The sequence below is a fragment of the Micropterus salmoides genome, unplaced genomic scaffold, assembly GCF_014851395.1.
Source record: "Micropterus salmoides isolate LMB-PRFRI ecotype aquatic unplaced genomic scaffold, ASM1485139v1 Ms_hic_scaffold_935, whole genome shotgun sequence".
Taxonomy (NCBI): domain Eukaryota; kingdom Metazoa; phylum Chordata; class Actinopteri; order Centrarchiformes; family Centrarchidae; genus Micropterus; species Micropterus salmoides.
The window spans coordinates 14107-37019 of NW_024044721.1; the positions used below are offsets into that span (position 1 = coordinate 14107).

Sequence of the window (22913 nt, forward strand, 5' to 3'; positions counted from 1 at the left end):
ATCAAGTCACATGTTTTGTTTTAAGTCTTTCTTCTTTCCCTCAGTTCCAGTTGATGTAGCACTCCGTCTTAAATGATAGGTTTCATCTCTTTTCCCATCTTTAAAAGTGCCTTAAGCTGGTCCAAATATTTTGAATTAAGACATCACATTTCAACCCACTTATCAAATTGTCCCAAAGATGTTTTATCTTTTTCAGTCATCCATTTTACAACTGGCAGTCCTAACGAACCCTAAGACTTCTTTCCTAAAGTCGACACTAGAGGTTGAGTAACTACTAGTTAGTTTGTAACTTAATCAGCTACTAAAATTGGTTGCGCCACAATTACTTGGGCCATAACTGAACTAGCTTAGGCGTAAAGTCATAACTAAGGCATGTGTCTTGTCACGGCCGTGAGCATTACTGAGCCGCTCAGCATCTTAGCACGTCACAGAAAGCCAGATCAATATTGAAATATCACATCAATAAATTAGAGCGGTTTCTCAATACAGAGTCTTCAAAGTTCGGACTTCTGTACTTGGTAGCTCGGACTTCGCAAGTTCAGCTCGGAGTACAAACTTCCAGGGACGGGAGCACGCAGTCCGTCATTCTGCAATTTGAACAGCAGGTCCTGTTAGCGGGCGGGACCTCACATCTCTGAAAACGTCATAGCATATTTTCAAATCAGCTCTAAAGGAACCAACCCCAAATCTGGAGTTTAAACAACCATACTGCTGCATAAAAAACCCTCTTAAAACTCATAAAGTCTTAAAGTCTCATGACACAATAACAGCAGTGTTATAAGGTACAGTTGTGAGTCTTCTCTGACATTTCCACTTGTTGGTGCTAAGTGCATTCTGGGATTCCTGGCTATTCCAAGTCCAGGCTCGGTAAAACAGGCGTAGCGAGAACACATGCTGGTATTTGACTACTTGGCTGGATGCAGTCTTTTGAATTGAAACAGTAGTTTGGCTGCGACTGACGACGTTTCACAAGAACACAAGGACAGACAAGAGCGCAGCCTGAGAAACAGTCTAGGTCTTTACTGGATTACTGTGCAGCTAATGAAATATCATGCTGAGGGGCAGACAAACGGCAGTTAACGTAGAAGATTTGGCAAATGTTTCATTTAAAAGGGAACTAATCGATACCAGGGGTGTAGGATTTAGTGCCAAGGAGCACTCTATCACAACACAACAAACTTCCTTACTTTTTATGCATGGTTTAGTTGCAGATTTGTTGTTTGGCCTCCCTGAAGTCAGTTTTTAAAAACATGTAGATAAAGATGAACGTGTTGTTAAATCTCACAGGATGACGATAAAGAGCTCGTGTTTACATTCAAAGCATGTAGGCAGCTGTCGCGACGTGAGGCCGCTTTGTTTTGGGTTTCTGTTCAAGGTTGAGGTCAGGTTTCACTTTAGTTTCACTTTCTTCACAAACAAGACCCAAAACAGATTGAAAGAACAATATTTATTTCTTGTACATATGAGAGACAAAAGTACAAAGTTCACTTCAGATCAGCTGATAAATGTTCAAACACTTCCTGTTTGACCTTCACACCTGTTGACTGTTGTTTGTGTGTTAGAAGTAGCTCTGTAGCGGTTCTCCCAGGATGTTCTCCATCTCCTGAACCACCTTCTGGACCTGCTGCTCCACCTCCTCACACTCATCTGAAACACACACACACACACACACACAGTTAACATCCCAACAGCCGCAGCTCAGTCGTTCTAAGACCTCATCTCACTTCAGCGTTCTCCTAAAGAGGACCAGGGTTCTGCTGATGGAGACCAGTTGGGACCTTTCGGCTCATAACATGTTTTTATTACAGATCGTTACGTGTTCAAGAGTCAGCTCAGCTTCCTGCAGAAGAATCTCCCGTCTGACTGAACAGGGGATTTTTTGAGAAAAACAGTCAACGGCCAGAGACTTTGAATTATTGCTCGTCAAGTCAAGAAAGTTGGTGTTTGGATGCGTTTAGTCCAGCGACTCCTGGCCCTTCCATCACATCATGCACACATGGAAGCTCTTTGATGCTGCAGTCACAGGGAAAAACACTTAAAACATCACATACATGACTTTTGGGTGTCATTTACACTGGGGCCATGTCCCCACCGCTATTTGAAAGCCATCCATCTTCAACCACAACATTAACCAGCTCTCTACAACTGACTCCTTTCAACGCAAAGGAGCGGCGGCTGTAAGGGAGACGCCAGCCAACCTCCTGAGAAAAGCACCTTCGATCTCGTTCTTTCGCTCATGACCCTGCTTTCGTGACCTGGGATTGGATTGACCTTAAAACGGATCCCCTTACCCCGTATTTCCACAGCACCTCACGCAATATCCCCGGTCGACCCGCAAAACACATGTAGACCGGATGGACATACTCCCAGACCCCTCCAGGATCCTTGCGAGAGTGAAGAACCGGTCCGTTGTTCAATAACCAGGACGGAATCAGCACTGTTCCTCTTTAATCCGAGGTTCAACTATCGGCCGAACCCTCCTCTCTAGTACCTCGGAGAAGCATCTAGCAGGTATGTAACTGGCAGACACTCTCTGGTCCACTCAGGGGAACCACCATCCTGGTTTGCCACTCCTTAGGAAATGTTGAAGAGGTGTGTCACCCAAGACATCCCCTCCACATCCCAAGCTTTCAGCACTTCTGGACAGATCATCAATCATCGTGTTCGAGGGTTAACCGCCCTTGAGGCACCTAAGACCTCGAGACCCCCGACCTCCACAGGAAACCCAGAAAATATTACAGATGGAATAACACACGTCTGTGAGTTTGAAGGTTCATCAGACACCAAAATACTGCACAGAGGTTTATGAGAGTCTGATCCTCTCCAGCGAATCACTGTACAAACCAGAGAACGCGCGTTTGCACGGCGGAGGTGAACGACCAACAAGGCGTTGGCGGAAACACACTGATTTTGTTGAACCAGGTTCAGCTCAGTGTGTGTGTGTGTGTGTGTGTGTGTGTGTGTGTGTGTGTGTGTGTGTGTCCTCACCCTCCATGAGTTCAGCCAGGAAGGGGATGGTCTCTGGCAGCAGCACCATGTAGTTCTCCTTTAGTTTGGACGCCAGCTCCATTAACATCAGCAGAGCGGAGAAACGCACCTGGAGGGGGGTTCATATCCTTTACTGCAGTAGAAGTACTAATACCACACTGTGAAAATACTCCACTACAAGTACAAGTCCTGCATTCAAAACCTTACATAAGTATTATCAGCTAAATGTGCTTACATGGAAGTAAAAGTACTAAAGCTGCAGTAAAGTGATCTTAGAAACGATATTACCTCTGAGGTGCGGTGGAGCAGACACAGAAAGTTGAAGAAAAACTCAAGTAAAGTAAAAGTACATTTTCAAACACACCATCAGCACAACAGGGATCAACAACAATGGATACTGAATTAGATCATGTTTTTAGCCCTGAGTTCTGTCTACAGGTCTTTCTAAAAGCCCTGAGAGGCGACACCCAGGGCACGCTGTGGTGGAGAGGAGGGAGGCAGCCAGGTGTGTGCGTGCGCGCAGGTGTTCTCACCTTGGAGTCGGCGTGTCTGGTCTTCAGGAGGATCTGGTAGTTGAGAGTTTTCCACTGAGTGTCGTCAGCCAGTGCCACAGAGAACTGCCCCACGCAGGGAACCAGGTGCTGGATCACCCTCTGCTGGTACACCTGGTCTCCACCCAACATGTTCTCCAGCTGCGCACACACAGCGAGGAAAAGGAGTCCGTTAACAGGAAACTAACCCACCTTAAGAACAGAAGCAGCCGGCTGAAGGGAATTTATACCAACGGCAGGCGTCGTCGTGGAAACCCGGCCTGGTCTTTATGGCCTGGTCTCGGTCCGGTTCCAAATGAACTCCGGTACATTTAGTTTAAGATGTAAACATGACCCGACCTCGATCCGACCCAACTGCAGAAAGCCCTGCGCCTCTTTAAAGTTCACAGGCTCTCTTAGGTCAGCACGCCATGGCGCATCAGAGCGCGCCCTCTCCGGCTGGAACCGTCTTCCTCTTTGCAAAATGCTCATTACAACATAAAGATGCCGCTGTGTCACACGACGCGCATCTGTTCTGCAAACTGCGACTGAAGCTGATAACAGACTCTGCACTACAGAAGATCTCCGTGGTCATTTGGCTCGACTGTCACGCTTCCTGCTTCTCTGTCCAATGAGGGATGACCTTCAGCGCGCGTGTGGTTTTGTTTACAAATTCTGGTTCACTTGCAGAAAAGGCAGCGTGAAAGCGAACAGCACCAAACAAAATAAAGCAACTCTGTATTTGGTCCAGAGCCAGAGAGTCTCACTGACGCTGGTTCACCGGGAGTCAAGCTCATTCTTCATGCAAGGAATCATGGGAGCAGGAATGAGGCCGATACGGTGACGGCGCGACCTGAACATCAGAGCACCTGAGCCGCGTCTGTGTTTGTGTTTTGGGCGGCTCGGGGTGGTCACGCTTCACCGCTGCTGACCTGAGAACAGCCAGGAGGGAGGAGGGACTGTCAACATCGCCGCTGATGGCAGGAAGTGACATCACAGACCTGCAGCGCTGGAACAAGTCCTCAGATCATTACTGCAGTGTAGAAATACTCTGTTACAAAATCCTAAGTGAAAGTTCTCCTCATTAGGGGTGGAAGTTTAATGATCAACGGTTAGTTTTGCTTTTACAAATTTCAATCATCATGAACGCCGCATTACTGCGTGCACTCGCCGTAAATTCCGACAGTCTGCAGCATTAAAGGTTTCAGCTCAAAGAGCACATGGCAGAACGCAGTGACGGACCGCGAGCTGCGCTGAGGGAACGATGACTCTAAGAAAAGGTCATCTTCGTACCACCACCCGCTGGGTAAGTTCACGTTAGGTCTCTGCGTGATGTGAGGATTCAGAGTCCGACTCTGTAGCAGCCTGTAAAATGTCGTTCTGATGCTGTTTGCGTCGTGTTGCGTCATGATGACACGTTCCACAGTTTAGTCTCCCTGACAACATTAAGTACAACGTTTCCCTCCGAGATGTAGTGCGGTACAATCCCTCAAGTAAAAGTTCTGTAAAGTAAAAGTAGGACCGTTACTTTGCGTCACGGCCGTCCTCACTTTAAACTGACTCAGCCACCTGTTCAATCCTCCGCAGAAACGTCCTCGGACTCGGGACGTCTCGGCATGAACGGTAATGGCGTGCAGCTGTGTGAATCTCACCTGGTCGACCAGCGGGCCCATCAGGGCGTCGGCTCGCTCTTTGCTGAGGAACCTCTGCGTGTCGTACAGGAAGATCTTGTGGAGACAGTCGAGGACGTACTGCAGCAGCAGACTGCTCTTCTCTTCACCTCGACACGAGGCGAACAGCCGCTCGCCTGGACAGACGAGCTCAGCAAGGTCAGTTAAAATAAAATAAAATCAACTGCATTAAGTTAAGTAAGTCCTGACGTGTGATTTAGGAAACTTCAGCTTTCAGGGCTTTAGGAGCTCCGCTGAAATGTTAAAAAGTTCAATAAAAAATCTAGAAAGTAAAAGAAAAATTAAATAAATCAAAATAAAAACAAAGTATAATCAAATCAGACTGTTAATAATAAAGTCACCTGTCTCGGAGCTGTTGGTCTGTCGCAGCAGGTCAGCGAACGGTTTCACCAGGTTTCCTGCGAACAGGACGAAGAGTCCTTTGAGCCGCTCGGCGACGCGGTCGGACAGCCGGCAGAAAGTCAGCAGACGCTCTTTGCTGTCGGATTTACTCCAGTCGAACAGCTGCAGGAGAAACAAGGTCTACGGTCAGCGTCCGGCAGAAACCACGCGTGCTTCACCGGCGCTCGAGTTCCCCACGTTACCTTGAAGAAGAGCGGCCTGAACGTGACCTCCGACAGCTTCATCACCATGGCGAGGAGACAGTCGATCACGCCGCCTTCGATCTCCGCCGTCTTCTCCAGCTCCCCCTGCGCACGACAAACAAGAAGCGTCACCATGTGCAGCAGCAAAGACAGAAGAAGAAGGCGGCGGCGAGCTTAATGAGGAAGGAAACAGCGTGTTTGTTGAGCACGCAGGAAGCTCCGGACTGACCTGACCGCGCTCGGCACGGAAGTCCAGGGCGGCGAGGAAGAAGGAGGTGAGCTCTGATTGGTGGTGGTTGAGCTGGTCTTTCTCCATGTGACCGATGTGTTCCTTCAGGATGCTCATCAACGCCGCCAGCTGACCCTGCAGGGAAACACGGCGTCAGTCACAGATCCGATCAGCTGATCAACGCCACATCCCGTTTCCTCTGACTTAAAGATGGCGGTGAGGTGATCTGGATCCGTTTCAACAATAAAACTACATTTCCCACCTTCTTGTCCACGACCATGATGCTGTAGCACTTGGTGAGGGTGGGCAGAAGGACCCTGGGGGGCAGCTTGGTGGCGAGCGTGCTCCTGAGGGAGGCGAGGCGTAAGGACAGCTGGGCGGAGGAGGAAGACGAGGAGGACGAGGAGGACGAGGACGAGGTCTCTACGAGCCGAGTCAGCCGACACACCTGCAGGAACAGGAAGTGTCAACACGATGCTGCTGAACCACATTTGTAGTTCTTTAACTGTCCGTGCAGAGCGCCTCACCTGTAAGGTGGCGTCCTGCAGGTACGGGCTGATGAAGTGCGGCAGCGTCTCCGTGACGCGGTGCAGGGCGGTGACGGCGCTCAGCAGGTAGATCTCATTGGTCAGCAGCTCCTTCCTGTCCGTCAGCGTGTGCAGCACCGCCGGCATCAACCTGAGCGACACAACAAACACGACCACGGACCAATCACATCGCAGGAAAGTGAAGGAACAAAAGAGAAGCGTTTCTGATTAATCAGAACGATCACTTTCACCACAACAGCCCCAATATTAACAACAACCTCGCCCCGTGATACCGACCTCGGTAAGTGTGGGATGGCGAGGGCCTTGAGCGTGCTGACCACCTCGGCGATGCAGAGCAGAGCGCTGCCCGTCACGTTCTTCTCTTCCTCCGGCGACGTGACGAGCTCCACCGTCTGCAGCAGGACGGGGACGAACGCCTCCCGGTGGTCAGAGGCGAAACTGCGACAGAGCAGCTTGAGGCTGTAGAGCGCCGTCTGCCGGTTGATGGCCTGCTCCGCCTCCTCCTCCTCCGCCGTGACCTTACCGCGACCTTTACCCACAATGCTCAGCAGATCGCCGGTCAGCTGTAAGAGCGCAGCCACCTGCGACAGAGAGAAGGAAACTCTTATATTTTCCACTAAGAAGAACACGAACGCTGCGGCCGTCATTTCTGGTAAGTGCAGCACGTCCGTAGTGAGAAAACAGTACCCTGTTGAAAAGTACACAGTGTACTGTACAGTGTACTAACTCAGTGTACTAACAGAGGTACACAGTGTACTGTACAGTGTACTAACTCTGTGTACTAACAGAGGTACACAGTGTACTGTACAGTGTACTAACAGAGGTACACAGTGTACTGTACAGTGTACTAACTCAGTGTACTAACAGAGGTACACAGTGTACTGTACAGTGTACTAACTCAGTGTACTAACAGAGGTACACAGTGTACTGTACAGTGTACTAACTCAGTGTACTAACAGAGTTACTCCTGAACGAAATCTCTCTTTTTTTCTGCCAGATTTTGTGATTTTTTTTTGGTTTTCAAGTTTTGCTGAAGTTGCTATTTTTGATGGAGCTGATGAACCGGACACAGAACGACAGAGCCGGTCAATTTTCAAAATAAAACACCCTGCTCACTCTCCCGATCGCACAACAACACAACAACAAACAGTTAAGACAGACAAAAAAAGACATCTGAACAAGTCGGTAAAGTCAGACAGGCAGAACGCTCTTATTTTGAAAAGCTCCATGTGCGATATGGTTAAATATGATCTTCTGTTTGTTTCATCTAAGCCTCGTTGCTGTGTGACGTCACCTGTTGCTCCTCCCACTGCGTCCTGTGCTGCAGCTTGTTGTTCAGCAGCTCCATGGCTTTCCTCCTGACCGACGGCAGCTCATTTCCCATCAGCCCTCTCATCACCGTGATGAAGGTATCCGTGGGCAACAAGGAGTTCACCTGGGCAACAGAAGACAAAGGTGAGAACGCGCCTGCTGTGCCGCAGGATCAGCGTCGCCGCGGGCAGAAACTGACCTTGTCCAGAACGTCGTAGGATTTATTCAGCAGGACTCTCCAGAACTTGGCGGCGGGTTTGTCGGCGTTCGCCTCCACGCAGCGAGCCACGCTGTGGATGTAACGCAGGATCTCCTCCAGCAGCCTGAAAACACACGTCACGGTCACCTGCCGCCTCACGCCAAAACTCATTCTCATTTCTTTACTCGGCAAAACTCACGTCTGCTGCAGCCGCTGGAGAGACTCGTCCACGCCGTCTCCGCCGTCTGCAACCTGAGACGCAGAGCGGCAGAGGTTCATTCAACGCACTTCAAACACAGATTATTAAAGCAGCTCCTGTTTGTTTGTCTAAGTCAATTGGCATCAACGTATAACAACAATAATGCCAAAGCTACAAATAAACTACTTAACAATTCATTTCATACATTAAATAAGGAAATAAATCAGTTAAAGTTGTTTGTTAATAAAAATTAAATTTCTATAAAAATAAAATTTAAAAATAAATAAATAAATAAAACAGTAATGTGTTTTAATAAAAAAAGAAAATTATTTAAAAATACTAAAAAATAAAAGTAAATAAATAAAACGGTAACGTGTTTTAATAAAAATAAATCAAAATTATTTAAAAATAAATATTAAAAATAAAAGTAAATAAAACAGTAACGTGTGTGTGTGTTAGAAAATGAAAATAATATATTAAAGTAAATAAATAAAACAGTAACGTGTGTGTGTTAATAGACAAAAAATAAAAAATAAATTCATTAATATAAAAAAAAAAAGTAAAAAAGAATCAGTATCAAATGTAAAATTTAAAAATAAAGCAACAATTACCAAAATATCAAACAATTAAAATAATATTAATTTGAAAATGAGTACAATTATTCATCAGTCTTTCAGAGTTTCCACTGGTTGTCCTCAGTTCACGGCACGAGGCCAAGAACTGTTTTTATATTAACTAAATAAGAGTTCAGGTCAGAAGGACGACAGAGCGCAGAAAGGAAACGTGTCATCTTCACCAAAACAAAACAAACACACGGTCTGAAAGAACAAACTTAGAAGCTCAGCAAGTTTAAAACGTCTCCAGTCCTACAACAACAGGGCAGATCATGTAAACTAAAGAGTGAAGAGCTGCAGACTCACTTTACAAAAGTCTCGTCATCTTTAGCGACTGAATTCTAGTTTGTTTTTTTATTTTTACACGTATTAAAGTTTGTTCAGTGTTTATTTGTTACTTCAGATTTCTGGGATTAAACCTTCACTGCTTTTCAGACGTCACCCACCTTCCCGACGAAGCTGGCCGAGCCGAGCAGCTGAGCCGTGAAGCAGACGGAGAGGAACTTGAAGTGTCGCAGCTCTTTGCTGCTGTGAGCCTCCACGCTGAAGATCAGCTCCTCCACCTTCTCCTCCTCCTGCTGCTCCGTCTTCTTGGCCCCTCGCCGGCCGGCCGGGCGCTTCGCCGGAGCTGCAGAGGACGGAGACGAGCAGAGTTACGTCTGCTGAAGTCTAAATTCTGCACAAAGACTCTTGTTCATTAGTTATTATTAATCCATCACAGTTTGAGTGACGTCTTCAAAGTGTGAAACTTTGTACAACATTCAGCAGGAAACAGGAATTATCTTCCAGCAGGCTTCAGAAGCAGAAGCTTCACCACGCTGGAGTTTAGATTTGTGTCTCACCGTCGTCTTTGTCGTCGGGCAGCTGCAGGAGGAAGTTCAGGATGTTGATGAGGGAGGTCAGCTGGTCGCTCACCTCGAACTGACAGCAGAGAGAAATCCAGAAGTCCACGTCCTTCTCCAGAGCCGCGTCCTGCAAACACACACGCAAACATCTAAAAACAAAACCACCACGTGACGCCGACAGGACGCCGGGTTCATTTGCTGCGCCATTCCAACACGACGCGGTCACCAGGTTACTACAGCGCACGTGAAACCGCTCCCCACAATGCCTTGTAAACAAAGTGACGCCTTGCCTTCTCGCTCACAGAGCTGGCGGTCTGCGTGGCGTGCAGCTTGAACAGGAGCAGCATCAGGACCCAGAGGAAGCGGGCGGGGCCCAGCGTGGTCACCAGCTGAGCCAGGATGGGCAGCCGCCGGTGATCGGGCACGTGGGGCAGCGCGTCGGCGAACACGTGCACGATCCTGGTCACCACAGCGTCCACGTGAGCCGAAGAGCTGCCGTCAGAGAGCTGCTGCGCCTGCAGACAGTTAAAGGTCAAAGTTACGCACCAAAACACAGGAAATAAACCAGACTGCGATCAACTCGGTGTCTTTATCACTCAAAACTCTGAAATGGAATCCGTCTTTCACGCCGCTTTGCGTTAACCACAGAGTCCTGGTCAGCCCACGCTGACGGAGCCTCACCTTGATCAGAGCGGGTATGACCATCTGAACCGTCTTGTCGATGACTCTGAAGCTGTAGGCGTCGTCCAGCCGCATGATGTTGGCGCCCATGAAGGTGAAGATGGGCATGATGTTGTGCAGGACTTTTTCCTGCAGGGTGGAGGAGACGACTCGTGTCGGTCATTCTCAGAGTCTCATACTCAACTAGTTAATCATCGTCTGAACTATAGAAAGACGCTGCGACAGCTTAAAGGTTTCTGACAGAAATGTCAGACCGGTGTTATGATGAAATCAGATGATGCTTTAATTATTATTATGAGCAGTGGTGGAGATGAAATATCAAATTATTATAATATGAGAAAGATAATTTGAGAGTCAAGTCATGGCATTAAATAATATAACATCATCAGTGTGTATTATACAGTAAGCGCTCAATACAAAACCCTCAGTTCAAATCTCCGAGGAGAAACCTCAAAAAATAGTTTGAGGATCAATTCAAAAGTTGGCCAACAAAAATAAAACAGCGACGCCTCTCGTGTTTAATAGACGAGCTTAGTAATTCTCCGAGCTCACCGGAGTTCAAATCCAAATAAAGCATTACAGTAAACAAGCTTCTCGTGCTTTTATTTTGTACCATTGAACCATTAAAGAGGAAGTGATTATGTGAGTAACTGTCGCTGTCATGGCAGATCTATTTCAGCAGCTATCAAAGCACCGTAATCCGGCAGCCGGCCAGATATTGGCGGGCAGTTTTGGCGAGGGTCCATCAGCACAGAGAGAATCAACGTGTTTCTCTTGTCAGGGTTTGTATAAACTTTATCTAATGTGTGGTTTATGAAGGACTGTGGTGCAGAAACAGTGATTCACATTTTCCATGTTGTCTGTCAGAGTCAGTCACGTCTGGTTTTACAGAATAATTCAGTAAATATAATTTCTTAATAAATCTACCTAAAGAACCCTCATTTCCTGACTGGCCACTCTCTGCTGTCTCAGAAGAGACACCTTTTGTGCTGCGTCAGCCACCGTAGCCATCCTGCGCTCTCTGAAAGGGGAGGGGCAGTGGTAGACTGGACAGATGGTTGCAGTTCACAACTCTCACCACTAGATGCTGCTAAATCTCTCACACTGAACCTTTAAATGTGTCATGTCAGCCGTAGGAAAGGTCAAATGAAATAAAGTTTCTTGGGGAGAAATCAGAAGGCTGTTTTCACTCACAGGGAAGATGGCGGCCGCGGTGCCCAGCAGCAGCAGGGCGTGGTGGTGAGTCTGCGGCATGTCGGACGCCCTGATGCACTGAACCACCAGCTCCACGCTGAACTTATCTTCATCCAGGACGTCTGAAGAAACAAAGACCTCACGTCACGTCGCTCAGTAACTGCTGTGATGTTTAACGTCTGCTCTCTGGTGGAGCTGACCCCCCCCCCCCCATGACCTACCGGGCCCCACGGCGCCTCCTTCAGGGGACAGCTTGTGGCAGACGTTGAGTAGACAGCTGAGCAGCAGCTGCTTGGTGTACTCCATGTTGGTGTGGTCGCCTGAACTCGGCTCCAGACTCCTGAGGACGCAACACACCAGCATCGTTAAATATGTCAACTGTTATTGTGAAATTCACAAACTGACTTTAACTTCAGATTCAGATTATTTCCTTTTAATATTGTCCGCCACAGACCTTCATATCACCCTGTGTTCTGTGGATCCAGTCATTTATTTAAGGTACGAATTTTAAATTCGATCACTTGTTTCTCTGGACTGTTCACTTGTTCATTTGCTTTCTTAGGTTAAACGAGTAACCGATGTTACCTGGCGAGCAGCGAGAACAGAACCGGCACCAGCATCTGGGCTCTCTTCAGCTTCTTCTTGTGCTGCAGCAGCTCCAGGATCAGAGTGACCCTCTGCCACGACACAGCGCCCCCCTCTGGACCGCCGTCGCCGCTCTCCTGAGGTTTCCTAACGAGGGAAAACACAACTTTATAACGTCGTTCATTTCCACCAAACAGAGAAGCTCAAGGTCTTCGCTGCCTCGATTCTTCCCACTGAAGCGAACGTGAGTTTAATCTGCTGATAGTGGTTCCTCTGACTGAAGTGAACTTCACCTCTGGGTCATCTTGCTCCGGCGGGTCTGCTGCACCGTCACGCTGACTTTGGGTTTCTCTGGTGGAGCGAGCTCATTGGCCACCAGCTGACCGTCAACAGCGATCTGTTAAAAAGAAATCAGGGTTTGAGGACTGACGTCACATGACCAGACTCCGTTTCTCCCAGTTTCAGTATATATGAGGAACAACGTACAGGCATCAGTAAAGTGAGATCTATGAGTGACGGCAGATCCCTCGGGACACCAGTAGGAGTTAACGAATACTGAGAGGTAACCGCGGCCTCGACCAGCAGCTGGGTGGCGTGCTGAGTGAGGTGGGGCCGGATTTTTCTGATGTTCTATAGAGCAAAGAGACACGACCGAGAGACGGCAGCAACATGGTCTGATAGGACTTTGTGGTCCACATCGCCCAGTCCCATCTCAGACCCTCAGTACTCACCTCAAACTATGTTGTGTCCTCAAAAGAGAAGTGGCCGTCTCAGTCGCTCTGTGGGGACACAGGGGCGTCTCTCTGTGGGGACACAGGAGCGTCTCTCTGTGGGGACACAGGGGCGTCTCCCTGAGGGGACACAGGGGCGTCTCTCTGTGGGGACACAGGGGCGTCTCTCTGGTCTCCCTGAGGGGACACAGGGGCGTCTCTCTGGTCTCTCTGTGGGGACACAGGGGCGTCTCTCTGGTCTCTCTGTGGGGACACAGGGCGTCTCTCTGTGGGGACACAGGGGCGTCTCTCTGTGGGGACACAGGGGCGTCTCTCTGTGGGGACACAGGGGCGTCTCTCTGTGGGGACACAGGGGCGTCTCTCTGTGGGGACACAGGGGCGTCTCTCTGTTCTGATTCAGGAGCGTCTCTCTGTGGGGACACAGGGGCGTCTCTCTGGTCTCTCTGTGGGGACACAGGAGCGTCTCTCTGTTCTGATTCAGGAGCGTCTCTCTGTGGGGACACAGGGGCGTCTCTCTGTTCTGATTCAGGAGCGTCTCTCTGTGGGGACACAGGGGCGTCTCTCTGTGGGGACACAGGAGCGTCTCTCTGTGGGGACACAGGGGCGTCTCTCTGTGGGGACACAGGGGCGTCTCTCTGTGGGGACACAGGGGCGTCTCTCTGTGGGGACACAGGGGCGTCTCTCTGTTCTGATTCAGGAGCGTCTCTCTGTGGGGACACAGGGGCGTCTCTCTGGTCTCTCTGTGGGGACACAGGAGCGTCTCTCTGTTCTGATTCAGGAGCGTCTCTCTGTGGGGACACAGGAGCGTCTCTCTGTTCTGATTCAGGAGCGTCTCTCTGTTCTGACACAGGGGCGTCTCTCTGTCGGGACACAGGGGCGTCTCTCTGTCGGGACACAGGGGCGTCTCTCTGTCGGGACACAGGGGCGTCTCTCTGGTCTCTCTGTGGGGACACAGGAGCGTCTCTCTGCGGGTGACACAGGAGCGTCTCTCTGCGGGGGACACAGGAGCGTCTCTCTGTCGGGACACAGGAGCTGGTCTCTCTGTTCGGACACAGGAGCGTCTCTCTGTTCTGACACAGGAGCGTCTCTCTGTGGGGACACAGGGGCGTCTCTCTGGTCTCTCTGTGGGGACACAGGAGCTGGTCTCTCTGTTCTGACACAGGAGCGTCTCTCTGTTCTGACACAGGAGCGTCTCTCTGTGGGGACACAGGGGCGTCTCTCTGGTCTCTCTGTGGGGACACAGGAGCTGGTCTCTCTGTTCGGACACAGGAGCGTCTCTCTGTTCTGACACAGGAGCGTCTCTCTGTCGGGACACAGGGGCGTCTCTCTGTCGGGACACAGGGGCGTCTCTCTGGTCTCTCTGTGGGGACACAGGAGCGTCTCTCTGTTCTGATTCAGGAGCGTCTCTCTGCGGGGGACACAGGAGCGTCTCTCTGCGGGGGACACAGGAGCGTCTCTCTGCGGGGGACACAGGAGCGTCTCTCTGCGGGGGACACAGGAGCGTCTCTCTGCGGGGGACACAGGAGCGTCTCACTGTGGGGACGTCCCCCGGATCAGTTGAGAGCCTGTGTTGCACATGGAGCTGCATCAGCAGCAGAAACTGGTGTAAAAAGTCCTCCTGGCCGGCAGACACGTGTCCTGCAGAAGGAGCCGTTACTGTCGTCTCCGCTCACCGCTTTGAAAACGCTGCCGACGGTGTTGGACACCAGCGGACTCCTGCTCTCCACCAGCAGGTCGAACATCACCGACAGCAGCTTCTGCTGCACCGACTCGTCTCCGAGGGCCGAGAAGAACGGCTTGGTGACCTGCAGAGACACGACGAGAGACACGTCAGCCACGGAGACAACCTTCCCTTTGTGACTCACTTCTGCTACACAGCGGACAACATACAGAAACATAAGAGCAATTATAAAACGGTGAATTGAAGCATCTTCAGCGGAGCAACCCTTTAACCCTGGATTTTAAATCCAGTTTAAACTAATTTCAAACCCGGGTTTTCACACAGTTTTTATACCCTGGTTTTAGCCGGGTAGTTCGGGTTCGGCTGACCTGTTCCAGAGCGATGATCTGGCAGCTGGGGAGGTCGGGGTGGTGCTGGGTTGAGGTCCTCAGGGCTCTGATAAACAGATCCAGACAGTTCTGGTCCTTGGCCAGCAGGGGGGCCGACGCCTCGTTGTACTTCCCCAGGACGAGCTGCATCAGCTGGGCCTCGGCCCGCAGCACGGTGGGGTGTCGGGGCCGCTCTGCTCCAGGAGCCGGTCCAGAACAGGAAGCAGGGCAGACAGGACGGACTGAGGAGGAGGAGGAGGCATCAGTGTTGCTCCTGGTTTCACTCTGAATGTGCAGGTGTGCTCCGGCTCTCACCTGTCCGTTGACGTGTCCCAGCGCTCGCAGCAGGCCGGCGGCGGTGTAGGACGGGCAGCAGGAGGTCTGAACGCTCTGCAGCAGCTGCTGCATCGACGCCTGCAGCTTCTTCTGCTGCGTCTTCACCTTCACAGACTGACACTCCTCATGGAGCGCGCCCAGAGCCTGCAGGTTACAGAGCGCGCTCAGTGACTGTTCCTCTACGAACACTGCATCCCCTGCAGATTAAACTGATCTCAGATCAGACTTCCGGTGAAACGGACTCACCTGGCTCAGGTACGAGGGGTCGGCGATGATCTCCTCTGAGGTCTTCAGAAGCCTCTCTGTGATTGGCTGGAAGGGAGAAGCATCGGCTCCCGATAGGCTCAGCAGAGCGCCGAGGGCCGCCCTCCGGACCTCCCGAACCGGAGAGCTGAGGCAGCACAGCAAGGACGGGACCACTAGGGGGGAGAGACAGAGTCAAGACCTGGTGCAGGTGGAGTCCACATTACATCAGAACCCATCTCTTCAGTCTGGACCAAAGATTTCTTACCGGGTGAGTCGGCGGCGGCCAGCTCCTCCAGCGTGGCGTCCGGCTGGGCGCTCAGCAGGGCCCTGCCCACGTACAGAGCCTGAGTCTGCAGGACGGGGCCGACCTTCACGTCCAGCTGGTCTCCATGGTTACTGCCGTATCCCCACAGCACGCACAGGAACCTGAAGAGCATCGGCGGCTCGCGCAGGTGAACCTGGACGTGACGGTGAGTCTCAACTTTAATCTCTCTCCCCCTCTCTCCCCCCCTCTCCCCCCCTCTCTCCCCCCCTCTCCCCCTCCCTCTCTCCTCCCTCTCCCTCCCTCTCCCTCCCTCTCTCCCTCCCTCTCCCCTCCCTCCCTCCCTCTCCCTCTCCTCCCCCTCCCCTCCCCTCCCCCCCAGCTACAGATAGCAGCTGGTTAGCTTAGCTTAGCACAAAGACTGGGAACAGGGGGAAACAGCTAGCCTGGGGAACTGTGTCAGCGTTGGAAGTGACCTCTTACCTGGATGAGCAGCTTCATCAGCTCTCTGAAGCCGCCGGCTGCCGGCCCCTCGCCGGCGCCGCCGATGACGACGCTGAAGAGGCGGCAGGTGAGTCCCAGGTAGCAGCAGGTGTTGGTGTCCAGCTTCTCCGGGTTCCACCACACGTCACCTGGCAGAGAGAGAACAGCGTGCTGTGTGTCTCCTCGGGTGAACTGTCGCGCCTGCAGGACCAGGTTCTTACCTTTGAAGGAGGTGTCGTGACACCTGAGGGAGGAGATGAAGTCTCTGAGCAGAGACACGACGACGCGGCGCTCTTCTTCCTGTTAGAACACGACAACACGTCAGAGCCAGCTGCTTCAGCGCAGCATTGGTACTTTTTGTATGAAAGGATTTATGAACGGAGGTTCTCCGGACAGACCTGCTCCTCTGGTCTGACCTGGGCGTCGGCGTCCCTGGAGACCTCCAGCAGGAGGGGCTCCAGCATCAGGTAGACCCTCTGAGCGGCGAGCAGGTGCTCGGTGCCGCTCAGCTCGCCGAGGCCGAGCAGCAGAGTCCGGGTCAGCACCAGGAAGGAGGCCCTCCCTCTGAGGCCGGAGCCCCGCTGCAGCTCCACCGCCTGAGCCAGCTTCTCCATCTGAGGCCAAACGCAGGGACAGAGTTACAGTCTGCCGGGAGGTAGGCGCAGGTGAGTTAACAGAGGTAAAAGCCTCAAACACAAACTCACGGCGTCCCGTTTGCAGAAGTGCTCCATGTTGGCCAGATTCTTGGTCAGCGTGGAGACGAGACGCTGGTCGGCCAAACCCGCGAAGTCGGGCTCAGAGCTCCGCTTCATCACCTCGTCCAGCTCTGCGAGGACAGAAGAAGACGCTGAAGCTGAAACATCATCAATGTATCGCCTCTCCACACAGACCGTGTGTTAAAGCAAAGTCTCGCCACTCTGCGGCCATCTTGGTGAGGCGTCAGGTATCTGGGACTAACCGGATCAGGTCTCTCTCTGAATGAGCGGGCAGAGAGCCATGATGCTCTTTCTCTGGTCCCCATAAAACCTGCAGAATCTGCAGGAATATCTCAAACACTTTGATGACTTTGCCCCAAAATAAGGTTTAAAAGTGTTTTTCCCTTCTACTGCACGAGCACGAGCTTTCACCGCCTTCATTTACGGCTAAATAAAAATGTAAATGACTGACCTGCAGCCTTAAAGACGTGGGAAAGGGCAGCACGAGTGACGACGTCTATACGTTTGCATGAACCTGACATGATATTTAACGGCGTCCAGATTCCCTGAACGTGAACTCTCTGCCGCTTCACTCGCTCACCTCGAGCCCAGTTCAGGGTGAGCGGTGTTGGCTGATGATGGAGGATCGGGCGACGCAGGAGGCGAGGCCGAGATGGTTGGAGGAGATCACCAGGAGGGGCAGCAGCCTCCAGCCCGCCCTCTGCAACAGCTCGCCGTCCCCCCTTCCCAGCCGGGGGTCAGACAGTAGACGCACCGCCTCCGTCAGCACCGGCAGCCTGGAGGAGACGACACAGAGTCGGACAGGAAGCTCAAACTTTTCTTCTCTAGAAGAACTTTAGAGATTTGAGAGTCGCAGCCGAGGAGGTTTTGTGTGTGTAGTCACTGACCAGCGCTCAGCCACCGACAGATCCACTCTGTGCAGCAGCGACAGTAAACAGGACACGGTGTCCTCGGGGGCCAACACATCGATCAGCACCTGAAACAGCAGGAACAACAGTTAGCGGCTCGCCGGCGTCCCGCCTGGCCTACAGGGGCCGCTGCTGATTTGAAAGGGCTGCATCCAAACCTCCCGCCCAGTTACCCGGCTCACTGACCTCCAGCACTCTGAGAGCGGCGGCTGCGACCTCCGGCACGTCGTCCTGCAGACGCTCTTCGACGGCGTCTTTCAGGAACGCTTCCTCCAAAGTCTGCTGCTGCCGAGAGGAAACACGACCGAGACAACAAGAGGTTAAAAAGTCTGGAATAAAGATGGAAGGTGGTAAAAGGGGTGAAATGAACCGTGTGAATATTAAAGCCCGTTTTTATTATCATCATCACTATTCTTTGTCTAACTTCTATTTGAGAGGTCATCTCGTCTCAAGCGTGGACTTTCAGTTCCCATAATGATACTCATGTAGTACGATTACTGGAACGCACCCTCAAAAACTGGATGTCAAATAATTTCCTGCAGCTGAACTCAGAACAGAGATCCTGGTCATCGGGTCCCAGCAGGTACTGCCATCTGCTGGTTCCCTGGTGAACCACATCAAAGTCTCTGCTTCTGACAGTAGTTTCAGTTTCGAGCAGCACTCGTGTTTTTACCAGCTTAGAAATGTAGCTAAAATTCGAACTTTTAAGGACACCGAGACCATTTTACAGGCCTTCATCTCATCACGCCTGGATTATTGCAACAGCCTTTTCACCTGTTTAACCCAAAAATCTATTGATGGACTCCAGACTGTCCAGAACTCAGCTGCCAGGCTTTTAACCAGAACAAAGAAATATGACCACATTACTCCTATTTTAGCTTCATTACACTGGCTCCCAGTATGTTTTAGAATTGACTTTAAAATTCTATTGATCACTTTTAAAGCTCTTCATGGCCTCTCGCCTTGTTATATTTCTGACCTTTTAGTCCCATACACACCAGCACGTACCTTGAGATCCTCGGGCAGAGGTCTGTTGTCTGTTCCAGAGTCTCGACTGAAAACTAAGGGGACAGAGCGTTTGCTGTCAGGGCCCCGAGGCTCTGGAACAGCCTGCCCGAGGAAATCAGGTCGGCTGAGTCGGTGAACTCTTTTAAGTCCCTTCTTAAAACATACTTTATGGGAGAGCCTTTCCCGATCTTATTTGACTTTATTTTTAATTTTATTCAGTGTTTGTTGCTTTGTCGTGCATCTTGTTCTCGGTTTTCTTTGAAAGCACTTTAAAATGGTTTTAAAAAGCATCATTATTATTATCACTGGATACTGAAGTAGACCAATCAGCTGCAGTGATCGAACTTTGTCTGAAAGCAGGAGCTCTCTGTCGCACCTGTCCGGAGGTGATGATGCCCATCAGGTGCTCCACGGCGGAGACTCGGACCGACGGCAGCGGGTGTTTCAGGCTGAGCAGCAGCGACGTGTCCGAGTCGCCCAGAATCTGCAGAGAAAACACACAAAGACAGAACGGGTCTGCGGTTGATACAGAGAGCAGAGGCCGCCGACGCCGGCCGGTCAGAGAGCGGCAGGCTTACCTGGTACTTCCCGCTGCTCATCGACAGAGACAGGAACTGGTGGAAGAGGCGTTTCCGCTCCGAGCTACCGACGTCGGTCACGTGACCTGCGAGGACGCCGTCCAGAGCTCCACCGTATCTGACGGGGCAGAAACACACGAGTGAAGCTGATGAACAGCGTCACGTTTCAAAATGTACTGTAACTAAAGCGACCAATCAGCCGACATCTTTCTTCATTCGTGACAGAAAACAGTGGAAACCTAAAAACACAAATCCTGACAGCTGAGATCTTTGTGCTTGAAGATTATCAGATTAATCCACCGTTATATTTAGTTACCGCCATATTTGACGTTTACTGTTCTGCTCCATCTCTTCAAAAACCAAATCCCAGCGACAGAAAAGTTTGTTTGTCTCACAGGTAACGAGGGCAGGAAATCGTTATCGGACTTTGAAGTCATTTATTAAAGTTTCCACACCTTCAGTTTGGTTTTAAATAAATAAATATATAATAAACACCTGGCTTTAATTATGTTAGCCTGGTAAAACTGAATAATCAATAATTAAAATGTGTTTCCATGCACCAATAAGCCCTCGGTGATCAATCTGACAACAGTTAAAAATATATCTGAAACACACATTGATTAATTAATTAGTTAATCGTCTAAATGATAACCAGACCGAACAGCTAGTGAGAAAATATATCTGCATCATGACGAAGAGAATCGTTTCAGTAAGAAACAGTAAATGAAAAGGTGCAGGTGTTTGCTGGACCCACCTGGACTCGAACAGTCGGACCAGAGGCAGCAGGCGCCGGTCGAGGGCCGACGCGTGTTCAGCAGAGAGCTCGGTCTGACACAGGTACTGGTCCAACAGCAAACTGCGAGAGGAACACGGCAAGACTCAGTCTACGGGACACAAGGGGGGCGCTGGGTCCACAACGGCTCTCTGGTCTCAGAGAGGGAGAAACAGGAGGAGAACTTACCGAGCCACGGTTTGGTCCAGGCCTTTGGTCAGAGGAACGGACCGCAGGATGGACTCCAACACGCCGACCTCGGCCTCACCTGTGAGAACAACAGGTAAACACAAACAGTACTAATGAAAATGATTCCACCTTATTTCCTGTTGCAGAACATCAGCAGAGGCCTCACACGGTTCTCACCTGAGCTGCAGGTGAACATGGCGTGGATCAGGTGGGGCAGCAGGTAGCGCAGCAGAGGGCTGACGTCATGAGACGCCGCCATGACCTGCAGCGTGGAAACCAACGCGGGCATGGAGCTCAGGCGGCTGAAGGCTCTGCAGGAGAGAGGAGGAGTTAAACTGAACGCTCGACGGTGCCATCGAACCCGTCCCCGTGTGGGAGGGGTCACACCTGCAGGGGGCGTGTCTGAGTGGTCCTACCTGGGCCCAGCGGCGCCCTCCTTCTGGTTCTGCAGCAGCACGATCAGGCAGCCCAGACCTCCTTGGCCAGCGTGGGCTCTTTGAGCAGAGACTTGCTGATGTGCACGGCGAGCGTGTCCACCAGACTCGCCTCCATCACCACCTTCACCGCCAGCTGGCACACGATCATGTAGGTGGCGGCTTTGTAGTCCGTCAGCGTCGACTTCAGGCCCTGCGGGGACGACGTTTGAAATACGACACCTGAGCTTCTGCGCATTTTCTTCACTGAGCAAAAGATCTGAATGAATCCAGCTCAGGTCCGCAGCTAACGATTACTTTCTTTACCGATTAGTCAGCAGATCGACCGTTCTGACCAACAGTTTAAAACGAAGTTCAATTTAATCCGTGAAAGACTAAACGAGCAAATAATCCAGAGACACTCAGAAAATCTAGGAATTATTTTCCTGACAAATAACAGTAGCTGACGTAATGTTTCCTTATCGATCGTGTCTGCAGCTCTAAAACTGACAAAATGACCATTTAAACCAGGAACTATCTGCTCAAAGAATAAAAACAAGATAATGAATCTGACCCGACGTTTAAAACCAACTCAGCTACAGAAATATCAAAACACAGTCCTGCAGCTTTGACCTCTGACCTCCTGTCAGACAGAGAACGTGAACGTTACCCTCTGAACATATGGCAGCAGCTTGGAGATGACGGTGTCAGACACTTTGTCCACGGCGTCCAGAGCGGGAACGATGGTCGATGCGTAGAAGGAGAAGATGACTCTGAGCTGGGAGCAGCTTCCAGAGTGTCCCGAGTACGCCTGCAAACGAGAAGGTACAGATGTGAGAAAGCAGGTGAAAAGCAGCAGCGTTCGCTTCCGGCCGTACGGTCAGTCAGAATGTAAATACATCAGGACCTGACGCTCTTACTGGATGGACTTGGTGACCAGGGTGCAGATGAAGTCCATGAAGCTCAGGTCTGTGTAGCAGTGAGTGATCAGGGTTCCTCTGGACAACGGCACGCCTGGTTTCTGAACAGACAGCAGCACAGCGTTGACATGCAGCGCACACACTTGTATATCTGAACATGAACAGCGTGCAGCAGCAGAGTCGGACCTGCAGGCAGTGCAGCCAGTTCCAGCGGTGGTGGCGTCCTTGATCCTGAGCAGCTGCAGGACTCTGACGAACACGTTGGTGTCGTGATACGGCAGCGCGCACGCCAGCAGGCTGTCGCAGTTGTACAGCTGGATGTGGAAGCTGCAACAAAAACACGGGACTCTGAACACATGTTCGATCTGACAACACGGAGACTCTGAGAAATACAAAACGCGCCGTCGTTACGGTGAACCAGCCACTCGATGCACTTGTGAGCCGGCTTGAGGAGGAAGTACGGGCAGAGGCGGGTGAGGAAGAGCGAGATGCCGGCGTCCAGCTTCTCGTTGACCTCTTTGGATTGGACGCTCCGCTCCAGGGTCAGCGAGGCCCGGCTGAACAGGGTGTCCTGGAACTCCTGGAAGGCGGGTTCGATTCCCAGCAGCTCCTCAAACCCTGTGCAGCCTGGAGGAGGAGAGAGGACGGTGTTATCGAGGCTAGCCAGAAAACAGGTTGTGCAGCCACACCAACACCCTGTGCGGGACTCACCGAGGGCGTAGAAGGTGCTTCTGTCCATGGCGGCGGCATCTTTGGGGTCGAAGAGGAGCGAGGCGACCTCCCTGCGTGTCAGCAGGTTGGGGTCGCTCTGAGGCAGCGCGAGCCTCTTCAGCTGGTGGGCCAACGACGTCATGATGATTTCTTAATCTGATGGAGACACAAACATAAACTGACTGACTGTTTCCAGTTACCTAAAGGCGTTCAGGCTATTTACATAAATGAGAGGTGAAATAACCTGAGGAGTATTATATTTAGTCCCAAAACTTTAAATCAGTATATGTTTAAAATGAAACCACGTATCTTGCTCCATTCTAGTTACATCAAACCAAACTCCGCTGGATCCCCGCTTCACTTTAACAGCTAAACTGAACAGTATTGAGCCTA

At 51.0% G+C, this 22913-nt stretch overlaps 1 protein-coding gene across 1 annotated transcript; it reads right to left on the reverse strand.

Annotated features, from left to right (window-relative positions):
• Positions 1-1428: 1428 nt before the first annotated feature.
• LOC119896332 (HEAT repeat-containing protein 1-like) lies at positions 1429-22704 on the reverse strand. Its single transcript, XM_038709771.1, is given in 48 exon segments — positions 1429-1647; positions 2989-3097; positions 3522-3680; positions 5171-5325; positions 5551-5713; positions 5794-5898; positions 6023-6157; positions 6285-6470; positions 6550-6700; positions 6847-7151; positions 7865-8005; positions 8081-8204; positions 8280-8332; positions 9340-9521; positions 9736-9865; positions 10029-10253; positions 10420-10548; positions 11614-11735; positions 11835-11953; positions 12199-12345; positions 12492-12595; positions 14603-14734; positions 14979-15154; positions 15157-15220; positions 15294-15458; positions 15561-15733; positions 15826-16018; positions 16306-16454; positions 16527-16605; positions 16704-16919; positions 17010-17131; positions 17602-17625; positions 17628-17797; positions 17909-17997; positions 18116-18214; positions 19314-19421; positions 19516-19633; positions 20270-20371; positions 20477-20555; positions 20654-20787; positions 20893-20953; positions 20956-21103; positions 21560-21700; positions 21797-21910; positions 21996-22024; positions 22027-22136; positions 22208-22436; positions 22521-22704. Coding segments are annotated over 48 exon segments (6399 nt in total). The 5' UTR covers positions 22663-22704; the 3' UTR covers positions 1429-1558.
• Between the last annotated feature and the right edge of the window lie 209 nt (positions 22705-22913).